The 19388-nt window shown below is 43.3% G+C and overlaps 1 protein-coding gene across 4 annotated transcripts in view; it reads right to left on the bottom strand.

The window, feature by feature from the left end:
- The window catches only part of LOC129753761 (G-protein coupled receptor Mth2-like), a 143719-nt gene that overhangs the window by 22578 nt on the left and 101753 nt on the right, over window positions 1-19388 (bottom strand). For all 4 annotated transcript variants that reach the window (XR_008738955.1, XR_008738954.1, XR_008738956.1 and 1 more), the window contains exons 5-7: window positions 9517-9686; window positions 9186-9363; window positions 90-275 (exon numbers count right to left, since the gene is read on the bottom strand). Coding sequence is in view for 1 of the 4 variants with exons in the window: in XM_055749609.1 (XP_055605584.1) it covers window positions 90-275; window positions 9186-9363; window positions 9517-9686 (534 nt within the window). In the remaining 3 variants the exon portion in view is untranslated. The remainder of the gene's footprint in view (window positions 1-89; window positions 276-9185; window positions 9364-9516; window positions 9687-19388) is intronic.

Raw genomic sequence — 19388 nt, 5'->3', positions numbered from 1 at the left:
CTAATGTACTGTTCGATCTGCCAGAGAGGGCATCAGATCTTGCATTCCACATAAGCGTGCTAGAAATGGAAACATCGACACATACATACTTTTTGTAGATAAGCCGTTTAACTTTCTGCTTCCAGACGAAAAGCATGAAGATCAGGAAGCCTTGGATGCAGTTGCAAACGTCAGACACGTAGAACATCCAGCCGATGTTGTCCACTGCCCAGGAGATCACCTCCAGGGACCAGGTGACACCCATCACGATGAACAGCCGCATGTACAAACCGAATCTGAAAAGCAAAATGAAATTTTATAAGGTGGTTCTTTTATTTATTCAACAACTGGTTATGATAAAATAATACTTTTATGAAAATCTAAGAAGCATATCTTATACTATTTTGAAAAAAAAAGCGTCTTGAAAACAGACAGAAACGTTGAGCTGCAAGTTAAAATCACAAAAAAAGGCACGTTTAAGTCAGCTCTCCGAGGACGCCAACGACAACCCCTGGGGCACCGCTTACAGGATTGTTATGGCCAAGACGTGAGCTTGGGTGTGCCGCAGAAAACATAACCTAACAAACTGCGCGAAATCGTCAACGAGCTGTTCCCACAGCACGAGGAAGTCACATGGCCGAGTCCCATATGACTGGGATACGAGCGAAGAAGAGCAGATTTCGCTGGAGGAACTGCGGGACATTGCTAAGTCCGTCCAGTTGAACAAAGCTCCGGGTTCGGATGGCATCGCTAACGTAGCAGTGAAGGCCGCGTTCATGGAACACCCTGGAATGTTCCTGCTACAGTATGTGGATGAGAGGGTCTTCCCAGCTGTGTGGAAGCGGCAGCGATTGGTGCTCCTACCAAAACTGGAAAAGCCACGAGGTGACCCAACAGATAATCGCCCGATATGTCTCCTGGATACTGCTGGAAATGTGCTAGAGAAGATGGTTCAGAGCAGGATACAGCTCTACACCAAAGGTGCGAACGACCTTTCCGATAAACAGTTTGGATTTTGGAAAGGCTGCAGCACAGTGGATGCCATTTGACTAGTTATCGAAGGAGCAGACGAAGCCAGGATGCAAAAGAGGAGATGAAACCGGTTTTGCGCTGTGGTCACCCTTGACGTGAGGAACGCCTTCAACAGCGTCAGTTGGGCAGCGATTGGATCTTCGAACGTTCGTATAAGGATTCCGGCATATATCTGTAGGATGATAGAGTGCTACTTCCGTAACATCAAACTACAGTATATGACCAGCGAGGGATAGGAAACAGTGAGTGACTCGGCAGAAGTATCACAAGAATCGATACTTGGCCCGGTATTGTGGCACATCGTTAACGACGAACTGCTGAGACTGCGTCTCCGCACTGGAGTGAGACTTGTGAGATTCGCAGACGACATGGTTCTCCTGGCATCGGGCCCATAAACCGAAGAGGTCCAGCTACTCGCCACAGTAGCGATTAAAGTATTATTCTAGAGAAGGAATCTCAGTGGAAAAAGGTTTCCTTTTAAGGGTTGATTGAGAAGGTAGAAAGTTGAATGCGCTCCCAGAGCTTGAGTCTGGCTCACCACAAGACCGAGATAGTGCTGATCACCAACCTGATTTCAGCAAAATCAGGGACGATTGCAGCTGGATCGTGCGCAATCGAATCCAAGTGTACGATCAAGTTCTTGGGGTGATGATCGACGATTGGCTGAGCTTCACGGACCATGTCGATAACGCCTGCAAAAAAATCCGGCAATGGCGACTGCAGCCCTTTCGCGGGCAATGTCGAACAACTCAGCGATTCGCTGCAGCAGAAGGAGGGTCCTGGCGAACGTGACCTCGTCCATTTTGCGGAACGGAGCGGCAGTCTTGAGCAGGCAGTGTAATCTGCAGAAGATCTGCAGCGTGCAGTGGATGATGAACCAACGGGTTATCAGCACATACCGAACTCGGTCTTTCTAGAGGAAGATATCATCTGCTACGAGCACAGGCACAGCGTGGCCTAGATGTCCAGCTGGCAGAACCAGTGAGACAGCTCGAAACGCGGCCGTTGGACCCATAGCTTGATCCCTAACGTGGGATTTTGGATTGATCGGAGACACGGTGGATTTCTGCATGACGCAGTTCTTGTCTGGTCACGGGTGCTTCATGCAGTACCACCATCGGTTTGGACACTTGGCCTCGCCATTCTGCCCAACCTGCAGTGACACAGTAGAGACACCAGAGTACGTAGTGTTCAACTGTACGAAGTTCGAAGGGGTACTGGCCGCCTGCGGACCAGGCAGACACAACCAGACCAATACTTGACACGTGGTCAGCGATGGGTTCACCCGGATCATGACTGCCCTGCAGAGGAGTTGGAACCAGCACCAGTCCACGACCGGTGTGTAGGGTAACTCCTTCGCCAGGGAGCATCTGAGTAGAGTGCGTCCGAACCTAGCAGTAAAGCATACAAAGATAAGACTTACTTTCTGCGTAGGCCGAGCTGCTAGGTACGTTGCGAACACTGTGTAGGATACCTCCATTATCGTGGAGTATCCGAGTAGAACGCGCTCCCTACGACGGAAGCTACGGGGATAATACTTTATCTTCTTCGCTGTCAAACTCGTTGGGGGAAGAGTATTCACGCCGCGGAATACTCTCGGATAAAGTGACTTCACGTGTCGTTAGCGGGTTCGGCACTCGAGTCGGTGTAGGATGACGTCTTCGCCGGGAATCACCCGAGTAGTTTCGTAAAGCCCCGGACGTGTGCTGTGACAGGCGCCTGTCCAGAATAAGCTGCTATCGATTCGGCACACGCACGGGCAAAGAGAAGAGGGCCTCGAGCCAAACCATGCGGAGCCAAGATCTCGAGTCGTTAGAGGAGAGGTCATTGGTCTCTTGCAGTGGTCTCGAACAGAGGCGGGCGCACGATAGTCGTACAAACCACGAGACTACGGGTATCGTTGCAGGTCCAGATGGGAATTATGGCCAGAGGATCCAGGTGGACTTTAAGGTTTAGGAGTACATAGTATCATGAGTCACCAATAATAACACCAATAATAACACCAATAATAAGACCCGGAGAGGGGGCGACACCCACGCGCCGAAAATGGTAGGCACTGCAGTAGTTTTTTTTCGTTTTTTAATGCTATTATCCTCAGATAATTTGGCATAGCACAAACGAATAATCCTAGGAAGTTCAAAGAGAGGATGCACGTCTTCAAAGAGACGCTAGATAAAATGGACAACGCGTTTCAACGACTGGAAGGGAGCTTCTAGTCACTAAACTGAATTTTAGGGGTCCATGAACGAGAGAAGGGCAATGACTGGAACAACTGCCATGAGTAAGGTAGAAACTTCCAATTATAGAATCGAGTGATTGTTGAAGACCAAAACATATTATAAAAAATGGAGGTGTAGAGATTGAAGTTAACACTTAACAAGTTATCAACAGAAATATGACGTACCGAACAGAACGTCAATGATTGATGTCACCTTCTCTCGTTGAAAACTCAGATGTACAGAAGAGTGTAAGACTGCTGAAATGTCGATTTACTGGTGGACTTCATAACGAAATAAAAAAAAGCCATTCACCAAACCACTAAGGGTAGTCCTAAAATGGCCTAATAACATCAGCAAGCTAAACTGCAACAAAGCATTTCGAGAAATCAGAGATTAAGAATAAATCGGTCATATATACCCAGATTACTGATTTGATTATATACTTAAAGTTATGGAGTGTATCGAAAATTAGCTAGAAACATATTTGGGCCTTCTACTTACTAACGCGTGAACGCGCAAAACTGTGCTCACCTGTAAGTAGCATCTTGATCTGTCAAGAGCGAACCATCGCTTTGTTTACGTTTGAAGCATTTGTTTCTCCCAAAATTTCGCGAATTAAAAAAAAAGTTAAAATTCGAGTGTTGGACACTTGGATGCGAGAGAAGCGCATCTCGATGAATAAAGTAGCGAAACGTTTCGGCATTCATCCGACGAGCGTAAAATCCATCATCCACAAGTTCGGGGAATACTGTACGTTCGATAATTTGCCAGGAAGAGGCAGAAAACCACAACCATCTGACCCAAATCTGGACCCTAAGGTAATCAACCTCATCAACCGGAATCGATCGATGTCCATACGGAATTTGGCGAAAAAAGCTGGGTCATCGATCGGAATGGTACAGCGGATCAAGAAGCGGAACAACCTGAAGACATACAAGAAATAGAAAGTGTCCAGACAAACGGCTGAACAAAAATCACGAGCCAAAACCAGAGCCTGGAAGCTGTATCATCGGATTTTGCAGAAGCCAGATGCGTGCATTCTCATGGACGATGAAACTTATGTAAAAAAGAATTCCAGTACTCTTCCGGGACCACAATTCTATAGTGCAGCTATTGGGGAGGATGTGAGTGATCACGAGAAGTCGATTGAGGTGGAATTAAAGTCGACGAGTTTCTTTACTAAAGGAAATATAAATGCTGATATCTACCAAAAGGAGTGTTCGCAGAAAAGGTTGCTGCCACTATATAAGAAACACACGATTCCACCATTGTTCTGGCCGAATTTGGCGTCAGCCCACTACGCTAAATCCACTCTTAGAAAGTTTGAGGATAACGATGTAAATTTCGTTGAGAAAGATATTAACCCACCAAACTGCCCCCAGCTTCGCCCCATACAATGATATTGGGCTATCGTCGAGAGACTTTTTAAGAAGAATGGTAAGGCCAACAGGACCATGGCGGTTTTCAAGAAAAAATGGAATGCTGCGGCCAAGAAGTGTGATCACACTATGAAATTGCTGTAACTTTTTAACCGTTGGGTAGAATTTAATGAAAATTTGGGTGGGTTTAGTTCATAGGGCATTGTTTACATCCTGCATGTTTTAAAGTCCTGTGATCAAAACTCGCGGAAATAGAGTCTAAAGAACAGCTTGTGCGTGATAAAATCTTGCGTATTCATCACGAGAACAAGGATCTCTCGCATCGTTCCATCGCGAAAACTTTGGAAATCGTGAATTCCACGGTGTCGCGAGTGATTAAGCGGTTCGAGGAACGATTGACCACCGATCGGAAGCCCTGAAGTGAAGGAAAAAGTATTTCGTACAACTCCAAAAATCACAACCGCGTAGTTGGGGCCTTCAACCAAAACCCGAACGTCTCCTTTCGGGATGTGGCTAAGAAGCTACACCTAAGCCGAAGTTTTGTCCAGAAGGCCAAAACTAAGGCTGGGCTTCGAACGTTCAAGGTACAAAAAGCCTCTTATCGCGACGAAAAGCAGAAAAGGTCCGCCAAAACCCGTTGTACATCAACATTCTGACGAAAGTTGAATTCTTTATGATGGACGACGAAACATATGTGAAGGCCGACTTCAAACAGATCCCCGGCTACCTGTTTTTCACGTCCAAGGATAAGGTCAGCGTTCCGGAGCATGTCCTCACTCAGAAGATGTCCAAATTTGCGAATTAATTCCTGGTTTAGCAAGCCATCTTAACGCGCGGGAAGCGGAGTGCACCTTTCGTGACCCTGGAAGCGATGAACGGACAGGTGTACCTGAAAGAGTGCCTCCAGAAGCGGTTGCATCCTCTCCTGTCACCGAACGTGTGCGTGGATCAGAAGCTACTCAACGGCCCAGACAACCATTTGGTGGGTATTTCGAATTTGCAATACAAATATACGTGCAAATATACTTAATAAACATATCGCATATAATGCAGCAAAACCAGTATATACTTATCACTTTGGAAGCCATATAGGTACATTAGCACACATATTCTTGATTTGGATTGTATTGATTTACGATTTGCACGATTTATCAAGCGAATCATTTACGACTACCCTGATCTTTTTGGAATATACTATGACAATTTATATCATTATATAGATGATTGAGGTTGTAATCTTGTAGGTCTTCGCTCAATACGCGATTGGGAACATCTTTATATGACATTTTTCGTAACAACTAGTCTTGTTCTGTAAGCTAAAAAAATTAGACTGTAATTTAAGCATATAGGTGTTTAACAGGTGTAGTATCTTAGAGTTTTAAGCCTGGATTTCGGGTAGGAATGTTTCGCCATCGCGCTCAATGTGAACACTCTGGGAAGAACTTTTTTTACCAGCAGATACCTAAGTACTTTTGTATCGCTGAACTTATCGACTGTAGGTACCACTCTTCCGGTATTTTATATTTTTCATTTAAAAATATAATCTCTCATTTTAGCAATCTTGTTTGATAGAAAAATGTACTTTCTGCTAATATTTAACACCTGATTGTTATGATAATATAAATCGTATTTTATGTCAAAAAAAACTTTATTTCGAATTATTTTATGAATAGTACGACTAAATCTGTCAATCACGGATGATCATCGTATATCAGTCGTTTCACGGATTTTTTGCGAATTGTTGTACCGTGAAGGACCCAATGGCCGCGCATTTAAGCTATGATGAATGTTCTCTGTGCCGTACAAAAATCGTTTTTTGCGCGATTGCGAAAACAAAAGCACTGACACGTAGTCAAACTTACGTTCTTTAAAGGAAAAATTTAAAAGTGAGAGATTTTTCATTCTAACGTCACAAAAAACGCGAATTTGTAAAAAGTGTTGGTGTACCAATGACCGCGCACGCTTATGATGCTTGTTCCAATCGCCGCTCACAATTGTACCAATGGCCGCGCACTTCTTAATTTGGTTTAAACAGTGAATAAGTTATCCAAACAGTTTAAAATGCTGTTTACATAGCTCTCAGGCTCATTGCGATTATTCTCAGGTAAGGATTTTCAAGATTCACTCAAAAAATACCGATTTGTCGTCATTGTTTTGTGAAACTAGACAGTGCAAAATTAGTATGAGGCGCCATTTTTACAATGCATTATTTTGTCGGAAGATGGAACAATGTTTTCGGTCCCGATTTCGATAAATCATCACAAATTCGGCGAGCTGTCTGAAAATCCACGAGAAAACTGACCACCTAAAACTAAACAGATCCGGATTGCTATCTAACCTCAAATTTCCAACACTTTGTAGCAATTTTTATTAGATAACCGTTTCTTCTGACACTGTTTCAAAAAATTGTGCTTTTTCAGCCGGAATGTGAAGGAAAACATTGATTGGAATATTTGCCTGTGGATCTTATGTAACCTTTGTGAAATTCCGAAGAAGTTCTCTAAGTTTAACTGCTGATAAATACTAGAATACTATCCGTGCGCGGCAATAGAAACATTCGAAAATCAAGTGTACCAATGGCCGTGCACAACAAAATTGTCATTTTTTCCGCAACAGAACCTTCAAACAGTTCACTTTTTTTACAATTGTTTCTTTATACAGTAACAAATAACTTACGTTCGAAAATTTTTGCCAAGATGCTCGAATTAAACACAAAAAACTGAATTACAAAAAGGGACCCGTTTAGCTCACTTGCTAAGGACAACAGAAAAAATGGCATCCGACAAAAACGATGTTTGTTTTTATTTTTTCCTGGCCTCAAAAAGCAGAATAAATTTATTTCTAGTATGGCAAGTGAAAGATACGTAGCGGAGGTATCCGAAAATGCGAAACATAGAAATTTTCTTTGTTGAACTTAGGGGAAAATAAAGATTAAAGTTGAAAATGCGCGGCCATTGGTACTGCGCGGCCATTGGTGCTTTCACGGTACACAAAGGTTGAGTTCATATGTACATAAATACGAGTCTCTCTTCTTGCCGTAATAAAATCATGCAATACATTTAAATACGATAAAGAATATGCATGGGCCGCACATTGTAAATAGGTGCAGATATACGAAGATGAGTTTAAATAACATTCTATACGATATAATCTGTAAAATAAAATACGATTCCTGGTTGTCTGTTAAAATGGCTGTTAAAATTAGTTCTGCTGTATCCTCTGACTTTATTCCAAAATCCGGGGTACCCCAATGCAGTAATTTGTGTCCTTTATTGTTTACGCTGTTCTGTAATGACATCAATTTGACGCTCACTGGGTGTGGAGTTCTGCTGTATGCGGATGACTTGAAAATATTCTTAGTCATAAACAGTCAATCTGAAAGCTTCGAGTTGCAACGCTTCTTAGACACAGTTGTGAACTGGTGCGCTATCAATTTCCTTGTTTTATGTGTTGCGAGGTGCTGTATTATCACATTTGGGCGCCGGAAAAATTCCATTCGTGTATAATTCCAATATTATGGGCGAGCAGTTGCATCGTGTTGAGGAGATTAAAGATCTAGGCGTTTTGTTGGACAGACAAATAAGCGTCATTACTCTGTGGTACTCGAGAAGGCTAACCGAATGCTGGAATTTATCATACGTTTGAGCAAAGAATTCGCTGATCCCGTTTGCTTGCGAGCTCTGTATTGCTGTCTGGTGCGATCAATACTGGAATCCACTAATCTTGTATGGTGGCCTTTTGAAGCTGCATAGACAGCGCGTTTTGAAGCAATTCAACGTCGATTCGTGCGTTACGAAATTTTGATCATCCATATCTTTGTAAATCTATCAAAAAACGGCAAAACCAGAAATAAATAATTATCATTGAAACATGCGAATAAGACCATTAACTACCAATGGGTTTTCTAAATACCACAAATACCAGTCGAATCAATACTTTTTAATGGTTTGTTCGTGAATTCCAGTCTTTGAACAGCAAAAAAAAGTATCCAACGTATGGATTTCCTGAACTTATTATTCCAATTCTTTTCCAGTTTTTGCCATTAGAAAAAGTAAAAATAAAAGGAATGGCAAACTCTAATGATAAATTAAATTATCATGCAATTTATAAAGATTCTCGAATCACACGAAAAATAAAAATCGTATTCGAAACCACAATAACGAAGCTTATTATGATGAACTCAGTCTTTGGCTCGACTCGCACTCTAATCATAAGTTATCCATCGAGGACTATATCAGCAAATAAGTTGTTCGGTATTGCGAGCAGTGCTAATTGGATAAAATGTGAACTAAACTGGATCTGGTTGTTTGTTTGTTGCATTGTGGATTGATAAGTAAATCAACCACTTCACTCGGGCTGAGTTATCGTTCAAAACGACACACAACTGGTGCATTTTTTAAAGCAGGAAAATCCCCTGTGCTTAATCTTCACGTAAACATAGCTGATAAGTTCCACGTATATTTTCTAGTATTTTGCATGTACCGTAAGGGCAATATAGTGTTTTTTATCGATCTAATTTTTATTTATCAAACAAAATCTAAACTTAATATTTTCAACGAGCAGGAAATATACTAACCTATCTCGGTCGTTGTCTAGTTTGGAATGACGTTTGGATTCACCTCGCCTTACGACCACCGAAGTTTCCCGCTGAATTCTGGCAATCCTTATTGCGGTCACGGCAAAAAATATCACATTGGCGAACACCAGCAGCAACATGGGCAGGTACAGGTAGAAAAATTCCACATATTTGTTCTCTACAATTAATTAAATAAAAATTAGTGGAACAAATTCCGCTACCCTACAATCAACTTATCGAGTAGGTGAAAGAGGTGTAAAGTTTACATGCCATTCGGCAATAAACGACTGACGCTGGTAAGCGGCTGACACGTGTCCGTTCAATCACTTACCCTTCAGGAGACATCGTTCGAAGCCCACTTGGGGGCGATATTGGGGCGGAATGAGCTCCGTGTAATCCATCATCAGGTTAACGGCTACCAGTACGATGGGACAACCCCAGGCGTACAACGAATACAACAGGAAGCGCTTCCGTTCCGCTCCCTTGGCTCCGCGGACACCTCTGAAAAGGGTTGGGTGAGAAAAGAGGTTAAAAAACATTAAGAAATTAATTATTTGATTAAACTATGTAGGAACGAAGTAGATTAAACGCTTGATTTGTGAAAATAAAAACACGTAAATGTTTTAGCATCTCTCAAGCATAGGAATCTCTTGAATTTCTAGGGGAGATGATGTTTGATGAGTTCAAAAAATGAGTCCCTTTTCTTTATCTACTCAGGACAGTCAAAAGATTTCATCAACTCGAATTATTTACAATGAAATGATGAAATAGAAAAAAGTATTTTGAGAATTAGTCCGTTACCAGATGTGTAATCTATGGCGGCCTTAACTAATTCAGGCCACACTTTTGAATGAGTTGATGATCTTTCGATAATTCTTGACAGCTAGAGACCAACTGCCTGTAGACGAAAAGAAAAGCACATGAGAAGGTTACTGTTCTAGGAACAAGTTTATAGAAAAGGGCCTCTAGTGCTGCAGTAGGAGATATTGTGAACAATCTGGACATCCCTAAGCGGGAAAAATTCAATTAGAAGCACTATCATCACATACCAAATTTTTGTTCAGCACGGGTCAATTACTATGAAGTCGTAGATACAGATAAAGTTGCATCAACCACCACACATTAGTAGGCCAAGCGTGGTTCACCCATGCGGCAGCAACGCTATTCGAACCGTATGGAGCACATCTCTCAGATTTCCCCTTTTTTTATCCTCGTTTTGACACATTTAAGCTTTTTTCCTCAGATTTAAGCTTTCGTCTCCTATGCTCTCAAGGCAAAAAAAGCTTAAATCTGAGGAAAAAAAAGCTTAAAAACGAGATTCACGACCACCCACTTATTTAAAAGATGTTGGTCACACGATACATAGACAAATCGTGTAACGTTGCAGCCATCTGGATTCACCCCATAAGCAGATCCCGGCAACGTTACACGATTTGTCTATGTATCGTGTGACCAACATCTTTTAAATATGTGCTCATGAATCTCGTTTTTAAGCTTTTTTTCCTCAGATTTAAGCTTATTTTGCCTTGAGAGCATAGGAGATGAAAGCTTAAATCTGAGGAAAAAAGCTTAAATCTGTCAAAAAAGGGGAAATCTGAGAGATGTGCTCTACCCTCTACACGGTCTGAATAAAATTACCGGGATGTGCCCGTAAGCGGAAAACTTGCTGTGCGAACCAACAAAAAGATGTATGTGATCACATTTTCGTAGGTGATGGAAAGAATTAGAGAAACATGAGCTATCAAAGAACGAAAGAACATAAGCCGTAAATATAATGAATTTTTCGAAAAAGATACAACGGCTCACCGGCAGGACTTGAACCTGCAATCTCCGCTTCAGTACAACGGCGTGTTAGCCAATTTCAAAATTGGCTCCGCAGCGGAATCAAAAGGGTGCCAAAAAAAGGGTCGCGATAGACCCTTATGTAAGCATTTCTTTATGGGTCCCGTTTCTGAAAGCGTTTGCCGCTTCGTTTCTTCCTCGGCTGTGTTTAATTGGCCGTAGCTGTGAACTCCTCGGAAAAAAAACTGCCGACTGGCGCCGAACACGCAAGCACTACGACTTCCAAACGATTAGTGTCGTTTTTTCTTCCAGAAGCCAACTCAAATGACAGCGTCAATGTTGCCAATATTGCCAAATCAAAATTTTGTTTGTGATCGATGACAGTCGACTACCGAACTTTTCCGCTTTCTGCGTTGTGGCCAATTTTGCCATGAATTCAGTTAAATATTTGCCCGTTTTCTGCTCATTTTGCATACGGGGTTTGTTTGTTTCAGTGTATTCGCTGACGAATATCTGATAGCGGGTTATTTATCCACAGAGTGGTAGCAGCCAACGCAGCACTCCAGTGCAGGTGGGATGGTCAGTTTGTCAGATAACCATCTCCCAGCAACCAGAGGTATGTTTTCGATGCATGGAGTACGGCCACAAGTCGTTTGACTGCAAGAGAGTTAACAGACGAGGATTATGCTGGGGGTGCGAAGAATCCGGTCACATAGCGGCTAGCTGCAGTAAGCCGGCGAAGTGTCTTATTTGCACTGGTGACCATGTAACTGGCAACCCAAGGTGTTCTGCCTACCAAAAAGCGCTAGCAGCGATACCAAGGGCTTGGAAGTAATCCAAATCAACCTCAACCACTGTCACGAAGCACAACATCTTCAGCGACAGATGGCGGTGGAAGAGAAGTTAGGCATAGGGCTCTCTAATAGCAGACCCCTATTATAGAGCCCTGAATAGCACAAATTGGGTGACCGATATTGACAATCTGGCCGCAATAGGGGTGACAGGAAAGTTTCACATACAAGAAGTGGTCACACCGAATGAGGAAGTCTTTGAGATAGCCAAAGTCAATGGGATCTTCTTCTGTAGCTTCTACGCTCCACCGAGGTGGACCTTGGAGAAGTTTAACGCTACGAAGGATAGGATAGACGAGTTGCTCACAGGCCCAAGCCCCGTAATTATCGCGGGGGATTTCAATACGTGGGCCCAGGAATGAGGTAGTTCCCTTACGAACGCCAGAGGACAGAGTCTACTTGAAGCACTAGCAAGGCTGAATGTGGACCTGGCGAACGTAGGTAATACCATACCATAGAGAGGGACATGAATCCATTATAGATATCACATTTGCTAGTCCCAGATGGACACGTAATAGGAGGGTGAGCGAGGACTACACTCATTGCGACCACTTTGCAATCTGTTATCGTGTGGGTAAAAGTGCACAGTCAGTCAGAGGAGAGGTAATGACAGGTGAACGAAGCTGGAGGACAAAACAATTTGACCGGAATGTCATTGTCGAGGTTTTGAAGTGGGAGCAAAACCTGTCTAACTTGTCGGCGGAAAACCTGACGAAAGTACTCACACGTGCGTGTGACGCAGCGATGACGAGGAGAGCTAATCGTAGAAACCCACATCCACCAGTTTATTGGTGGACTGAGAAAATCGCGAATTTGCGTGGCAGCTGCCTTCGCGCTAGACGAAACATGCAGAGAGCACGAACTCAAATGGAGAGAGACGAGCGTAGGCCGCTTTTCAAAAATGCGAAAAGAAACCTATGCAAGACAATTAAAGAGAGTAAAAAGGCATGTTCAAGGAAACTTTGTCGTGATGCCAATGACTGACCATGGAGCGATGCCTACAGGATAGTCATGGCAAAAAACAAAAGCGGTAACACACCACCTGAAATGTGTCCCAGCAAACTGAGGGAAATAACGAGAGAGCTGTTCCCTCATCATAATATCTGGCCGCAAGTCCCGTACGACTGGGATACGAGCGAGGAGGAGTTAATATCGTTGGAAGAACTGCGCGACATCGCCAAATCCCTTCAGCCGGAAAAGGCCTCGAGTCCAGATGGTATCCTGAACATTGCAGTTAAGGCCGCGATTATGGAATTTCCCGAAATGTTCCGATCGTCACTGCAAATTTGTACAGAGGAAAGGATGTATCAGAAATTTGGAAACGGCAAAAGCTGGTTCCGCTGCCCAAACCAGAAAAGCCATTGGGGAACCCATCGGCATACAGGCCAATATGCCTACTGGATACGGTTGGAAAGGTTCTTGTTAAGACCGGCAACACTGGATAAGTAAGGCGTCGCAGAGAAATACAGTTAAGTGGTGGGTCATCTGACAGTTAATCCAACCCGGCGCATTTTCACGAGCTCTCTTCTTCACGTGATTCAGAACAGGCCTGTTTTAAAGAGTTGTCGAGCACTACGAGTGGTGAAATTGCAAAAATTTATCGTTAAATAATAAGATTCTCGTGGCATAATTGCGAAGTTTTTAAAATTAATAGTACGGTTTGTTTAGTATGGCAAAGTTCAATTAAAACGGCAAGCTCAGGTACAAATTTATCACTAAGACTAACAACAATTACAAGCTAACCTTACATAACTTAGTTGCAGAAACATAATTACAAACCGACCGAATTTCGGATAAATTATTCACACATTGAAATACTTAACTTATTGTTTGCTATATAACTACGGGACTAGTTCTTCTAGGTATGAGTAGGTTTAAAACTTAATACTGAATTGTTATATAACCTAATTACATGCAGTTACAGCAAACACACATAATCACAATCGTAGAAGTTGTTCGGGCGTGATAGTTAAATTCGCGCACAGATTTTGTTAGTCCCTATTAATTCGTTAAAATAAAAATTATAACAGTTCTAAAAAATATATTCTGGAAAAGGTGATCTTGAATCGTATCCAGCAGTACACCGAGGGCGAAGGTGTCCAACAATCAATTCGGCTTTCGAAAAGGGCGATGCACAGTCGACGCCATTCGAACTGTCATCGAAACGGCTGATAAAGCTAGACTTAAGAAAAGAAGAAGGGACAGTTTTTGTGCGGTATAAAACATTGGACGTGCGCAACGCCTTCAATAGTGTCAGCTGGGCAGCGATTGCTTCTTTGCTTATAAAAATGTGGATACCGCAATATCTCTGCAAATTAGTGGAAAGCTATTTCCAGAACCGCAAGCACATGACGACCGAAGGATTTCAGGAAATGGATGTTACAGCTGGAGTACCACAAGGGTCGATACTGGGCCCTGTTCTGTGGAATATTACGTATGATGAGGTGCTGACATTGAGCCTGCCAGAGGGAGTAAAGTTTGTTGGTTTCGCGAACGACGTCGTGCTACTAGCGACTCAACAGAAATTTTCCAGCTAAGAGCTTCAGAGGCTGTGGAAGTGGTAGAGAGCTGGACGCACTTTAAAAGTTTGCAGTTGGCTCACCACAGAACCGAAATAGTCTTGATATCAAACCTGATTTCACCGCAAACAGGCAGGATTACAGTTGGATCATGCACTATCGAATCAAAGCGTGAGCTCAAATATTTGGGTGTGATGATTGACGACCAGCTCAGCTTTAAAAACCACGTTGAGTATGTATGCAAGAAGGCGGCACGGCCGCACTCACGAGGATAATGGCGAACAACTCGGGGACTCGAAGTAGTCAGAGAAGGATAATTTCGACTGTAGTTTCGTCAATTCTTCGGTATGGAGGGGCGGCCTGGAAATCTGGTCTTAACATCCAGTGTTATCAGCAGAAATTGAACAGTGTACAGAGGCGAATGAATTTGCGGGTCATCAGTGCATACCGCACCGTTTCGTCGGAGGCTGCATGCGTTGTAGCGGGAGTCATTCCCATCTCGGTTTTGTTGGTGGAAGACTCCTATTGCTACGAAAATAGAAGCACGCAAAACGTGAGAACACGAGCCAGAGATAGCTCCATGGACAACTGGCAGCAGCTGTGGGACAGCTGAGAAAAAGGAAGGTGGACCCATCGTTTGATTCCAAACATCAAGGAGTGGATGGAGAGAAAGCATGGCGAAGTGGATTTCTACATGACACAATTCCTGACTGGTCATGGATGCTTCATGAAGTATCACCTCAGGTTCGGACATGCGGCCTTGCTGGTCTGCTTAACATGCGGTGACGTGGACGAGACACCCGAACACGTGGTTTTCTATTGTCCAATATTTGAAGAGGAACGTGCCATCATATTCGGCGCCTGCGGAACAGAAACGACAGCAGACATCATGTTGCAGAAGATGTGTGATGACATCAACACATGGCAGGCAGTCAGTGATGGGCTCGCCCGGATAATGACTCCTTTGAGACTGACGCAAATTGCGATTGACGTAGGATAACGTAGGTTAACTTTACTAAGCTTAAGGAGTCCGAAGCTATGAAATGAACTACGCGAAACAATCAGCGTAGCCGATGGGACCACAACGTGAAAATGATCTTGGGCGGTCAGGATAATATTTAATTTAAATATGAACTTCTTGGCGAGAGTTGCATAAGTAGCGCATATGTGTGAATTAGACACCCCCTGCCGAAGTATTGCCTTAGGGCAGGTACCGGTTTGGGAAATTGTCTGAGGCCTCAGGAGGAGTTTAGGGCGTATGTATATACGGATGAGTATATAACGAGTCGACCCATTGTTCCCATGTAGACACGGCACTCGACGTGCATTGGGACCAATTCGTAAAATTCCTTCTTTGAATTTACCACCTAGGTAACCAAAAAAAAAGTCCTTTGGAACAAAATGGCCAGAATTGGCCTCTTACCACTCCACGACACTCATAGAATAGTGGCATGATGCCAAATCTGGCCAAAATAGCGGAGCTTCGTCTTGCTGCTGCAAGAACAACAAAAAGCGATTCGCGAGGCACTCAGATTTGTAAATCTCGTCGTTTACTTCACCGTTTGTCACGAAAGGCTCACTCCTCAGTCCACAAAAGCAGATGACCTGCCAAGCGAGATATTTGGAGGCGAACTTTGACATTTTCTTCTTCTTGAATTTGTCGTCCACATCTAGCTTGCCAGAAAATTCGAAGTAGAATGAGAAAAGGACATACTCGTTTGACCCACTCATTCTTATTCGAAAAGTATCTGCCACCTGTCTGTCAATATTGTGGAGAGCAAGTTACAGTCCAGCATATACTTGTTAATTGTAGAGGATATGATCAAGCTAGGTTAAACCACTGTCTCACCGGAGACATTTGCGATATTCTTAGTAACAAACCAGATAAAGAAGAAGCCCTCTTACGATTCATAAAAAGTGTTGATTTGTGGAACAAAAATTCATAGATTTAAGAACTAGTTTGTATAATTCTTTTTCGGACACGAATGCCAAAAGTTGGTAAAATGTCCTTAGTTAATGAATAATAATAATAACATCTAGCTTGCTCTTGCCGGTGATCGGTACTGCACCGGTCATGAATAATGTTCTTGTTGTTTAATATTTGTCTTAATCTATGTCCACTTGACACTTTAATCCATTTGCTCGTAAACACCATCATTTGTGATCGTACCTTAGCATAAGATCAACTCTCTCTCGCAACATAGCGAACATCGCGGAGAGAGTTCACACAATAGTATGTAAGCCATTTTAATTAGTTTAGAATAGAATATAACGTTGAATTGGAAGCACGGAATTTCACTTCGTCATTAATAAAATCTAAAGTTTAAGTCCAACTAAGCGACTTTTTAATAGTGGATTCGAAATCGTGTTGAGTAATCAGTGGCTACATAGATGCAATCGAATTGTACGGTGATTAGTGCTCATCAACGTACACCGAAGAGTGAAACAAAATTGCTCCCCCAACGGGTGTGATCAGCTGTTGTGCCAGAAAGTATCGGCGACTTACCTTATTCCTGCTGTTGGTGGATGCCGTCTTCTGGAGACGGGAAGAAATACCTCGAAATCCGAACCCCCCATCGGCCGAGCCCGAACATTTGGTCCTTCGAGCCGGATTCGAGGACAGGAAGCTCATCTGGACCAGCAGAGGAATCATCAATAGCCATCTTCCGAGCGCCATAGCAGTTGTGGTTTGTAGATAATCACCAAGGTAGGCCCTTTTGTGATTTACTCACCGCGGATCAGATAATTTTGGCCTATCTTTCACTTGGCCAACGGATAACTTTGTAAATTGGTAAAATTAACCGACACCGCAATAATAACCAAACAATCGATTAATGAATTCGTAGAATCAAAACAAACGGAAATCTTCTACAGTGCCGTTTGAATGTTTTGAAACACAGTGCAGCACAAAAGTTTTGCAACAAGGAAAAATTAAATAACTTTTTACACTTAATTGCATTTTGTGGCTAAAAGTCGGTTCAAGGCGGAAGTTCAAGTGCATTTAGGTTGGTGCACTCTACAGTGTCGTTCAAAAATACATCGACACTTGAAAAATTTGAAGTTTTTGAAAAAAAATTGAATTCACTTCCAGTGGCCTCTGAGACACTGTGAAGCATTGCTGATACGCATTGAGGCAAGTGGCTAGACAACAGTACCGTACAAAAATATAGCGACACTGGTACATTTTTGGAAAATTTCAAATTCGCTTTACCTGTTAATTTTGAGGCGATTGTTGCATTGCTGGGTGGCGTTTATACAAGTTGCTGACTACAGTACCGTCCAAAAGGATAGCAACTCGAATAAAATAAGAATATTTTGGAGATTTTTATTTACAAATCGCATCCGAAAAGTCAATCTTTGGAGGCATTTACGGTCGTTTTGGTGTTTTAAGTGTGATTTGAGTGGTGTTGAGTGATGGCTAGCAAGGCGGAGAAAAAGTTAGCAGCGGACCTTCTGACGAGACGACGAGCATGTGCCGAACGAGATGTGGTGGAGAAGTTTGTAGCGGATTTCACCTATGAACGAGATTGTTGCCAGGTTGCGGTACGTTTGGAGGCGCTCAACAAGTGCAACGAGTTGTTCCTGAACGTGTAGAACGACATCGAAATGGGCGATAGCGAAGAACGGTTTGAAACACACCTGGAATTCCGTGCTGATTTTGAGGATCGATTCTGCAGGGCGAAGGGTTTTTTGCTGTCCAAACTGGAGAATAGGGAGCATCCGTTGAGTTCGACGATCATCCACGCATCGGCTTCTCATAGCATGTCTTCCAGCTTTCATCATCGTCTGCCAAAAATCGATTTGCCGAAGTTTAGTGGAGATGAATCGCGCTGGATCTCATTCCGTGACAACTTTCTCTCGATGATCCACTGCAACGAGGACATACCGATCGTCAACAAGCTGCAGTATCTGTTGCATTCGCTGGAAGGAGAGGCAAGAAAACCATTCGAGTCTGTGGATATCCAGGCCGATAATTATTCGTCGACGTGGCACGCGCTTAAGAAGCGTTACGACAACAAGCGGTTCCTCAGAAAGGAGCTTTTCCGTGGCCTATACAACCTTCCACCGATACAGCACGAGTCCGCACAAGACCTCAACACACTGGTTGATGATTTCCAGCGACACGTTAAGGCTCTGGGAAAACTAGGGGAACCGATCGAGCATTGGGACACTCCGCTCATCTTCATGCTTTCAAACAAGTTAGATTCGACGACGATTCGTGCATGGGAGCAGGATACTCGACAGAAGGACGAGGTGAAATACGACGAGCTCATCGAGTTTCTAATTCAACAAGTCCGGATGTTGAAATCCGTACACAGCGATTTACATCATCGTTCCTCAGGCTTTACCGTTTCCAAGGTGGCCGGAACACAGTTACGTTCGAAACTCAATCCAGCACTTCGCCATGCCACTGTTGCCTGAGACAACATCCATTGCATCAATGTCCAGCATTTCAGCACCTCTCAATCTCCCAGCGGCGAGAGATCGTGACAAACAAAAGTCTTTGTTGGAATTGCTTTCGTGCAAACCATCAGGCAAGACCCTGTAAATCAAAGTTTCTATGTAGGATTTGTCAAGCGAAACACCACACCATGTTACATGACCACCAAACAGCACATCTAGAGCAACCCACTACTGAGGAACCACATCCCGTACAAGCGAATCCAGGTTTCAGCGGTTCAGTAAACTCACCAGCGATAAATCTATCCGTGCATTCAAATTCGACGATTCTATTGGAGACGGTCACGCTGTTTGTTGTCGACCGATACGGCAGAAAGATTCCTGCTAGAGCTCTGCTAGATTCTGCAGCAATGTCCAACTTCATCACCAAGAAGCTGGCGAACCAACTCGCCACCCGTCAAAGGCCCGTGGACATCTCAGTTGCCGGAATCGGAGAGTCAGTGAAGCGCATCAAACACAAGTTAGCTGCCAAGATCATATCCAAGAACAGCGACTTCTCCACCACACTCGATTTCCTCGTCATGAAGAAACCAACATCCCATCTTCCCACAACCCCGATCGGTTCAACTGCCTGGAGAATGCCAAAGGTT

Source organism: Uranotaenia lowii, chromosome 3, assembly GCF_029784155.1.
Source record: "Uranotaenia lowii strain MFRU-FL chromosome 3, ASM2978415v1, whole genome shotgun sequence".
In the NCBI taxonomy this organism is placed as follows: domain Eukaryota; kingdom Metazoa; phylum Arthropoda; class Insecta; order Diptera; family Culicidae; genus Uranotaenia; species Uranotaenia lowii.
Note: the sequence above shows the minus strand (reverse complement) of the source record. Positions and strands in the feature narration are given on the sequence as shown.